This window comes from Abramis brama, assembly GCF_963993115.1.
Source record: "Abramis brama genome assembly, chromosome: 12".
NCBI classification, from domain to species: Eukaryota; Metazoa; Chordata; class Actinopteri; order Cypriniformes; family Leuciscidae; genus Abramis; species Abramis brama.
In genome coordinates, this window is record NC_139974.1 from 1,544,049 (window position 1) to 1,553,887 (window position 9,839).

Below are 9,839 nucleotides of genomic sequence, written 5' to 3' on the forward strand. Positions count from 1 at the left end.
AGGCCAATAAACATTGTCAAGTAACCTCCGTAAGGTTTTCATTCTTCCCAAGTGTCCGCTCAATGGGTTTGAATGAGCAAATTGCAAAAACGCTTCCCTCAGTGATGCAGGTATAATTAATTGACTAGTGCTCTCTTGTTGCTTGCCAGGTACCCTGCGAAACAAGTAGTCATTCTGTACAATGTAAGCAATACGGTTTGGATCTGTATTGGGTTGCTTGGCTGACTCCCACAAAGACTGTAAAGAAGAATCAAGCTTTTGAGCCTTCCCAATCTCATCCCAACTGACTGGTAAATTAGGATCTGGTTTTGTGGATTGACATAGGGCAATGTGGCCTACCACTTCTTGCACAGGTATTCCTCTGGATAGGGCATCAGGTACAACGTTACATGATCCCTTACGGTATTTAACCGTAAAGTTAAAACTTTGTAGCCTTAAAGCCCACCTGGTCAAACGGGATGATGGTTTAGGCTGATTAAATACCCAAGTCAGGGCTGAATGGTCTGTGAGTACTTCGAAATTCCTTCCCTCCAAGTACTGCCTCCACTTTTCTACAGCCCACACCACGGCCAGACACTCTTTTTCTGCTGTAGAATACGATTTTTCTGCTCCCTGTACGAGTCTTGAAGCATAGGCGATGACATGCTCTAAACCATCAATGTCCTGGGTCAGCACAGCTCCTAATCCTATCTCACTAGCATCAGTTTGTACTTTAAAGTCCTTTGTGAAGTCAGGTGGCATTAAAACTGGTGCTTGTTGGAGCGCATTTTTAAGATCATTAAAAGCATTCTGGCACTCAATGGTCCAATCCCAAGCAGTGTCTTTAGCCTTTAGTGCATATAAAGGTGCTGCTCGCTCAGAAAAGTGAGAAATGAAACGATGGTACCAACTTGCAAGACCCACAAACCTCTGTACCTCCTTGACATTTTTGGGTACCGGAAAATCACGGACTGCTTTGACTTTAGCAGATTCGGTACGGACCCCTTCTTCAGAAACGACATGTCCTAGATATGTGATGGTTTTTTGCAGCATGGAACACTTCTTGAGGTTGAGTGTTAATCCTGAAGCTCCCAGTTTGGCAAAGAGTTGTTTGAGATGTTGGAAGTGGTCTTGAATGTTTTTGGAATACATCACAATGTCATCAAGATAAACAAAACAGAACTTCCCTAAATACTCTCTCAGAACGTTGTTCATTAGTCTTTGAAAGGTTGCAGCAGCGTTTTTGAGGCCGAAAGGAAGACGAACAAATTCAAACTGGTTGTTTTTGGTGACAAAAGCAGTTTTTTGTATACTGTCTTCATCCATTCCTACCTGCCAGTAACCAGACTTAAGGTCCAATGTGCTGAATACAGTCGCTCCATACAAGGACTCCAGGATATCTTGAATCTGTGGCATTGGAAATCCATCAAGAGGAGTCTTGGAATTTAATGCTCGGTAGTCAACACAGAAACGGGTACTACCATCCTTCTTTGGCACTAAGACTACTGGTGCTGCCCAAGGGGATACAGAAGGCCTTATAATGCCTTTGTTAAGCATATTTACTACTTCTTCGTCTATGAACTTTTGCTTGGAGACGGAAACAGGGTAAGCTTTCTTACGCACAGGTACCTCATCGAGGGTATGGATCCGGTGACGAATTAAAGTAGTCTGTCCTAAATTATCCGTGCATACTGTTGGCCAATCAAGCATTAGACCTTCTAGTTGACGTTTTTGCACTTTGGAAGCATCAGCTCGATCTACTAACTCCTTTATGGTGGCAAGCGTAGGGGAAGTCGTTGGCACTAAAGGTAATGCAAGGTGCAGACTAACTGTCGGCGAGGGTGAAGAAGTGTTGAAGGTGTGGATTGTATCGCATTCTTCAGGCAGTGTATACGTAGAGTTTTTAAAATCAAGGAGGATTCCTGAGGTCATCAGAAACTCAAGTCCCAATACAACTGAGAAAGTCAAGTCACAGTCTCTCATCACATAGGCTCTTAGAGGATAGTTATGACCATGGATTGTACTTTGCCAAGATATCTTTCCTAAGGCTGACTGTACATAACCATTAGCAAGGGAAAACGACTGTCCTCTACTTGATTGCATGACTTCATGTTTTGATGTCAATTGTTGCCAACATGACTCTTGCACTAATGAATAAGTGCTTCCAGTATCCAGTATTGCTTGATATTGGTGGCCTTTGATAGTTATGGGCAATGTTAAAGTTGTTATCGGCTTTCCATCGTTCTCTGAAAAGACGGCAATATGTGGATTAGATTGTCGTCCTCTTGGGAATTTATTGGTTTCAGCAGGCTTAGAGGTGTTTTCTTGATGTCTTTGCCTCCAGAAGGCTCTCTCCTCACCCATATCCCTCTCTATGAGCGTTCCTACACGTACCAGCTCATCCACAGTAGTTGTAGTACCTCTCAAAATACTGGCTATCCTTGGATTGCAGTTCCGGAGTGCTGCTTGGAGAATCTCTATTTCAACCTCAAACATAATGCTCTGTACTGGTACGCAAACGTCCTAATGCTTTCATCAACTCTTTGTTTCCTTTCTCTTATTCTTCTCTCCACCTCAACTTCATGATCTTCAGATAAAAAGGATTGAAGGAAAGCAGACTTAAATTGTGACCATGTTCTTACCTTCTTCTTCTCTGCCAACCACCAGTCTTTAGCTGTATACGTTAATACAGAAGGAAGCATGGATAAAATTTCAACATCATTCAGAGGCTGTATAGCCAGATACTCATCGCATCGCTCCAGATACGTAATGGGATCTTCTCCATCTAAACTTCCGAACTTTGGAAACTCTAGTTTGATGGGGGTCTGGCAATGTACAGGTCGAAAAGAACTATGGGTTGCTACAGTGTGGTTAAAACCTGGAGTAGAAGTGGCTCCCCCAGAAGACTGAATTAGAGATCTCAGCTGGCCATCTCTCCGTTTCAGGCAATCCATAGTCACTTGTCCCAACTCCTGGACTTTAGTTTCCAAGGTGACTTTTACTTGGCCGCATCCAGCCTCAAATTTGGCAGATAGTGAGTTTTCTAAACGCTGCATATCTGTGTGATGGTCCTTATGCAGGTCTAATATGTGTTGCAACTGACCTTCAATAGCAGTCATCCGATTACTTTGCTCATTCAACTGGCGTTGCATATCTTTAAAATGAACATCAGAGGAACCTTCTAAACCCTCCATTCTACTTTCAACTTTATGCATTCTTGAGGCCATTATCATAGTTAATAGACTTTCATCTTCTTCATTTTCAGGAGGAGGAGGTAACAGAGAATCATCGAAATCACCTTCTTGTTCTACATTTTCTTGTTCATTTTCCAGATATAAATTACTGAGAGAATGAATAAGGTCTCGGACAGGCTCATGATGCCTAGTGAAATTTTCTGAAGAATAGTCTGGGCTTAAAGGAACATCACCCTCTGCCTCTCTTTGTATGAAGGCCATTTTGCAACTAACAAACCACTAAAATTAACCTTAGCTTTAAAGACCCAAGTTGATAGCAATGTGATGACACCTCAAAATATGGACACAATAAAAACACATATGTGGCATGACTCATTGATAGCAGAATTTGTGTCTCTCTTCAAGATTCAATCAAGTTTTGCTTTTTCTTTCTCAGGTCCCTGTTCGGGCGCCATATATTATGTAACACCTGATTTTAAAATAATGTTTTTGATGCTACATAATTAAGGGACCAGAGACTTTCTCATTTCAATGAGCCACGTGTATTGCACCACAAATCAACATACAGTCAGTAACTCACAATGTACATATAGTTACACAGTTGCATGGGAAAAATCAGATAGTTCAGTTCAGACTTCTGTAGCAGTGTCTTTGGCTACTCAAGGTTCAGTCTTAAGTGACGTAGAAGCAAGATGAAATTGTTGAAGAGGCCCCATCTGCCTGCAACCGAGCTTCCCAATAAATGTCAGTAATATGAATTGTAGTTTATAAAATGAACCATAGATGGCAAAAAGATGTTGTGGACAAGACGAAGACAGTTAACCCCATTTTTTGATCAAGGTCCTATCAATAGTCCAGCTGCCAGCTCAGGCCTGCATGTTGAACCCTCTGCATCAAACAAACATAAACTTAGTGCCACCATTAACACATTTACTCATCCCATATATACATAAACATTACCCAACATCATATATACAAATAAAGTACTAACAAGATCACTTACATTTGAGTTAAAGAACCTCAGGTTCCTCAAATGAGGGAAATGAGCAAGACAGCATTGGTGAGAATGCTCCTCCATGTGATTAACACATACTTCCTACTCCATACTTCTTCTCTTACCCTTTTATGCTACTAGGCATCTCACTGGCTAGAGCGCCCCTAGTGACAGGATTAAATAACACACGTCCTGAAAGCTAATGGGACAAAATGTAAGCGTCAACTGTTACACCCTTTTGTCAGCAAGAAGTTTTTTGTAAGGAAGTGAAAATCATTTAAAATATAATAAAACAAATAGTAGGATTACATAATTTTTTATACACTATAATACAGCACAGAATAAGTATATTATTTCATTTTTACACATATATGTGTAATACCAAATGACCATGGTTTGTTACACTGAATGACGTTTTGAGATTATTGGTATGGTCATTATTCCCATTATTGCATAGTTTTAGTATTTTCATTAAATTAGTTTAATAATATTCCTGAGCAATAATACTAAGCCTTTTATTTATGAGGCATGTCAATTATTGTGCAAACTGAACATGCATATCAAACCCGTTATAATATACAGTGCAACAGTGGACGGTTTAAAAACGTATAGGTTGTGTAGCAAAAATGCTAATTGTTCATAAATCTTGACCTGTAGGTGGTGCTGTGCCAAAACTGCAGTACACTCAAGTCATGATTGTGAAGACTTATGTGTTATGTGTTTGTCCCCTAATAATAGTAACAATTATTATTATATATTATTATTATTATTATATCTGGCCAGTCAGAGCAGGCTCTCGGAAATGAGGGATTTAGTAATGAGGGAATCTTTAAACGAGTCGTTTTTAGAGGCCTTGAGAAATGAGGTCATACTGCAACGTATAGCTATTCTGAGAAAATGAAAGATTAGACATTAGAAACCTTTAAAATAGCATAATGGGGCACTTTAACCCTCTGGGGACCACAAACGCGCCCGCGCGTTTTGCTCGTTTTTTTTTTTTTAGCAATGAAAATAAACACTAAATGCTCTGTTAATTTTGATCTTTCATTTTCGTGTAATACATCAATCTATCCTGTTCAGTTTCTATTTTTTTTCTGTATACTCACAATAAAAATAAAGTGTTTTGCTTTTTGACAAATAAAGAAAAATTAACATGATGCGATTTCTGCCTTCTCTCTGTCAGTAAACTCCCATTTGAAACGCGTTCGAAAATGATCTATAACTCCGCGAAAATTCAGTCAAACAGGCAAACAGACCCACGGGCATAAAGCTTGAGATCGCATCTTTTAAATGAAGTCATTTATATAAAAAACAAATATTCTCAGCTTCTGTAATCTGTATAAAAAGAGAGCGACTCCAGTCGAGCTCATTACGAGCTCATTCACAGTAATGTGACCACTCCCCGGAGAGCGCGTGCTATTCAAACGCAAATTCTGAGAACTATTTCAGAGCTGTGAAACGCCCACATCAGCTGTAAACAAAGCGCGTCGCGACTCCTCGCGAGTGAGACATTATAGCCTACCTTATGGAGAAAAGATTCCTCAGAACAGTGCTGATGAGGAGCAATATCTCCTGAAATGAGGAGCAGATTCCGCTGAGGAGTGAGGTAGGCTGTTTTCTTTTCTCACGTGTGGAATAACGTTATGGAATAACGTTAGTGTAGGCCTATGTAAACCGCAAAAAGATGAATCGCATTTCTATAATATGACTCGCCTTTCTGTGAGATGAATGAAGGGGACATATTTGTAAAGACTGTTTAGCCTAAATATGAATCGCGCGTCTGTGTGTGAAAGAATAAACTGCTTTGCTATAGCCTACTGAGATGAGTAAAAATCGACTGGAATATGTTGAAATAAAATGTATTTGTATAAGCAACGTATTAAACTGCAAAAAAAATACTATTTTTGTCAAAAATAAATTCATAGACTAAGATGTTAGATGTTCCAATGTTGGCTATATTCAAACTAATGAATACATATGATAAAATGTAGGCCTATAATCTTTTTTTTTTTTTTTTTTACAAAGAAAGAGTACACTTGAAATATTGTTGAAATTGTAATTATTGTTGTAATTGTAACATTTTTAATAAAATAGCAAAACATATTTACAAGAGAGATGTAAGCGAAATCTTAAATGGTCAATATAAGTCTTCTTCTAAATACATCTTTTGTCCTTGCATTGTGGCTCAGTCAGTTTCACACCTGAGTGAATGGCTCATTATGCAGAGTGGGTGGGACATTCATAATCTAAGGTGTAAACTACTCCTCCCCCTCGCATATTGGCTTTCCAAGCAAAACCTGTTTTACACCATTTAAATCAATGTATTTTTTTGTGAACGATAAAGCAAGACTATTTTTACATCATTTTGAAGCTAGAACTCAAAGGGACAACATCCATTAGTCAAAAGTCTTGTGGACACATATTTAATATGTGTTTTGTGGTCTTAATTCAGCAACTTTCATTTTAATTTTTTTCAATAACCACGCATAAACATTATTCTCTTAAAAATACAAACATCTACATACACGTTGCTCGCATATTATGGTAGCCCTGTTTGTGCTATATAGAGTGAATTTACACCTTTGCCATTAACATGTTTATAAATAACTGAAAAAAGCACAAATGTCAAGGCATGTCAGAACATCTCAAGGACCCCAAAAACAGCTTGGTCCCCAGAGGGTTAAAGATGTAATGGTCAAATCAAACAATTTTGCAACAGTATTTCACCCATATTTCACAAACGTTATTTGTAGGCTACACATTAAAGTAGACACTTTTACTTGCATGTAATATGTTTTCGGTGTATTTTAAATCACGTTTGTAAATTTTATTTGATATGGAGAGTGTGGACACAAAAATAGGAACATCTCTCGTCTTTTACCCAAAAGCATATTTATAGCTGGTGATGCATAACATGTCAACATTAAGGTATGTTTGAAAATGTGTATGCATTGGACAGAGTCTTTTTTATACAGCTTAATAAAAGTCACTAATTTCACACCACAAAAATAAATATTGGAATTGCTTTCTAGCCTTATATGTGTATTAAATTAAGCATAACCAGAGCCCGTCTACGGAGAGCCTGGCCACTCCCTATTAAGTCCTATTGTACCGAATTGTGGTTGTAGTTCCACCAGAGCTCCACTGGGGGCGATCGCCCATGAGTGCAGAATGAATGGCTAGACGGCTAAATGTGTCTCTTTCACCCGATTGCCGTTGAGAAATCTCAGATTTTATTGTAGGTTTTGCAAGTTCAACATGGGTTATAGGTCGAAAGTTGAATGAACAAGTACTTATGTCCTTTCGATTTCTTACAGGTTGAGTTGTTGTTGCCCATAACACGCTAGCATTCTGCTAATGAGCGCTGATTGGTCAGTGAAGGACTGATTACAACCAGAGATACCACATGATGGTCTTTTAAAACAACAAAACAAAAGCTCTTCTAGCACGTATGTTTGCCTGTGTCAGCTGTGTTGTCGATGCCTCGAGAGAAAAGAAAGTACAGAGCTCGAAAGCACCTAATGGCTCGTTTCCACTGAGCGGTACGCAGGGCCGTCGCTAGTGGGGTGAAAGGTGGTGACAATTATAGGGGCCCCCACTGCCCAGGGGGCCCCACAAAATCCAGCAGTTATACTATATAGGCCCCTGTTGTATGAAAAATTCTAATATTTATATTAGTTGTATGCCTGAGATTTAAATGAAAACCACAAAAACATGCAATTTGGTTAAATATTTTTTCCAAATATCTCTTACCTCCCTATAAATGGTTTAGTCCGATCTAAAGTATTTATTAATTATTCAGTCAGTGACAAACATCAGATGGACCCAATAAAATAGTAAGTCCCACCCCAGCTCGTGAACAGAACCAATCAGAGTTGAGGCGGCAGGTCCTGAAGTTAACGATGAACTTGGTGGAAGAGCAGGAGACAAAATGTCGGGGAAAAGAAAACATAACTTAGGGCACCAGAAACTCTATGAAAAGAAGGAGAGGGAGGCCAGGAGAGTTGTTCTATCCCAGTCGATCAAGACGTTCTTAAAGACAGGTTGTATTGTTATTTCGCTGGGAATAAGAAAACTACCGTCTACAGCCTGCCGGTACTGTCATTAGCCTATCGGTGCGCACCACAATCGACCGAATGATTACATGGTCAAAATTCCTATCTTTTTACACAGTTGTAAATAGTAAAAAAATTGACACGAGTCACGACGCATTGCATTATGCACCGGACCTGCCGGCTGATGATGTATTTATTAAATCAAGAAAACACGAATACAACACACTGCACTTGAATGAATACATTTTAGCTATTTAGCTAAATGTATTCATTTTTGAATACATTAAGACAATAAATGACTTTATTTTTTAAATTTGACTGCATTCTTGTCAATTTATAAATGTTTACTTTTTGATTTATGAAGTATAACAGACTGATGGGGGAAAAAACATTATTTTGCTGCTACTTTTTAAAAATTGGTTTTATTATTATTTAACAATTTATTTTTATTAGTTGTAATTTTTATATACATAACTTTTAAAATAAAGGTTTTACAACAACATCACCATCTTCTGTTATATGTGGGCCTCCATACTCATCTATTTACAGTATATGTTATCGGTGGAGGGTGGAGGGGGCCCACATCAATATTTTTTCAGGGGGCCCCGAATCCTCTAGCTACGGCCCTGGCGGTACGGTACGGCTCAAATCTGTGGTTTATTTATAAAGATTTATGAAAATTTTATCCAGGTTGTGAGATCCAGGCAATCACCGGGCGCTCGGCGCTCATGTACCCCGCCTGGAACAGCCTTTCCTCGGCTGGTCCTTCTGACGTTTGCCGCTGACTCTGGCGTCTCTGTAGTGGTTAAACGAGATATAATTCGTCTTGAGTATATCTAACGGGCGATTTTTGGTCTTGTGAATCTATAATTTGTTCCCTGGCCAAACTGAGGGCTAAGTGAAATTTCATGACTTTATATTTAGGCTATTTAACTTTACCGTTTTAACGTTAGACTAGAGCGCTGATTTTGTATGTTTGACTGAATTGTTTGCTTTATTTCTTATTGTATAGCTTCTTGTACTTTTTACTTATACTTTTAAAATGGCTATTATTGATAAAACTGAAATTTAACAAAAAGAGACTGGGTTTAGTTTTGTCATTTTTTATTTTATTACAGTGAAGATGATCAGAGTACAAATGCACATATTGCCTGAACCATATTAATAAGTTTAATATTTTTAAAATTTAAAAAGAAAAGAGGCAGGGTTGTGTTAAATATATATTTTTGTTGTTATAAATAGTCTAACGTTACATACGTTGCAGTTAATATAATCAATACGCGTTGCCTGAACCACATTTGTGTGGCTATAATGTTTAAGATTTCTTTAAATGAAAACGTAAAGAGGCAGTGTGGTGTTTTATAACATATTTCGTTTTATTGTTGCCTAAAATGTACATACAGAGATAACCGGAGTAACGTTAGCAGAGCGAGCTGACTGACGCTTTCAAGAACGCGCTGTTCCATCAGCAGAATTACCGGACTCGCGTCCTCGGGAGTCATTCTCCTGAGTCGGGCTTGGCATGTCCAAACTTTGCGTACTTGCTATTGGGAAACGCCTAATGTCGGCGGCGGCTGCGCTGCTTGGCTTCTTGTGACAAACATGCCGAGAAGCAAG

The 9,839-nt window shown here is 38.7% G+C and overlaps 1 protein-coding gene across 1 annotated transcript; it reads right to left on the reverse strand.

Moving 5' to 3' along the window:
* Nucleotides 1-1,633: 1,633 nt before the first annotated feature.
* On the reverse strand, nucleotides 1,634-5,164 carry LOC311093822 (uncharacterized protein). Its single transcript, XM_084131416.1, has 2 exons — nucleotides 4,177-5,164; nucleotides 1,634-4,061 (listed from the first exon to the last, which is right to left on the reverse strand). Exon 2 carries the CDS (start codon nucleotides 3,432-3,434, stop codon nucleotides 2,457-2,459), a length of 978 nt encoding a protein of 325 aa, XP_083987542.1. The 5' UTR covers nucleotides 3,435-4,061; nucleotides 4,177-5,164; the 3' UTR covers nucleotides 1,634-2,456.
* Between the last annotated feature and the right edge of the window lie 4,675 nt (nucleotides 5,165-9,839).

Excerpts from the sequence above, each read along its gene's own strand:
- LOC311093822 (XM_084131416.1), bottom strand. The coding sequence starts at position 3,434 with ATGGCCTTCATACAAAGAGAGGCAGAGGGTGATGTTCCTTTAAGCCCA.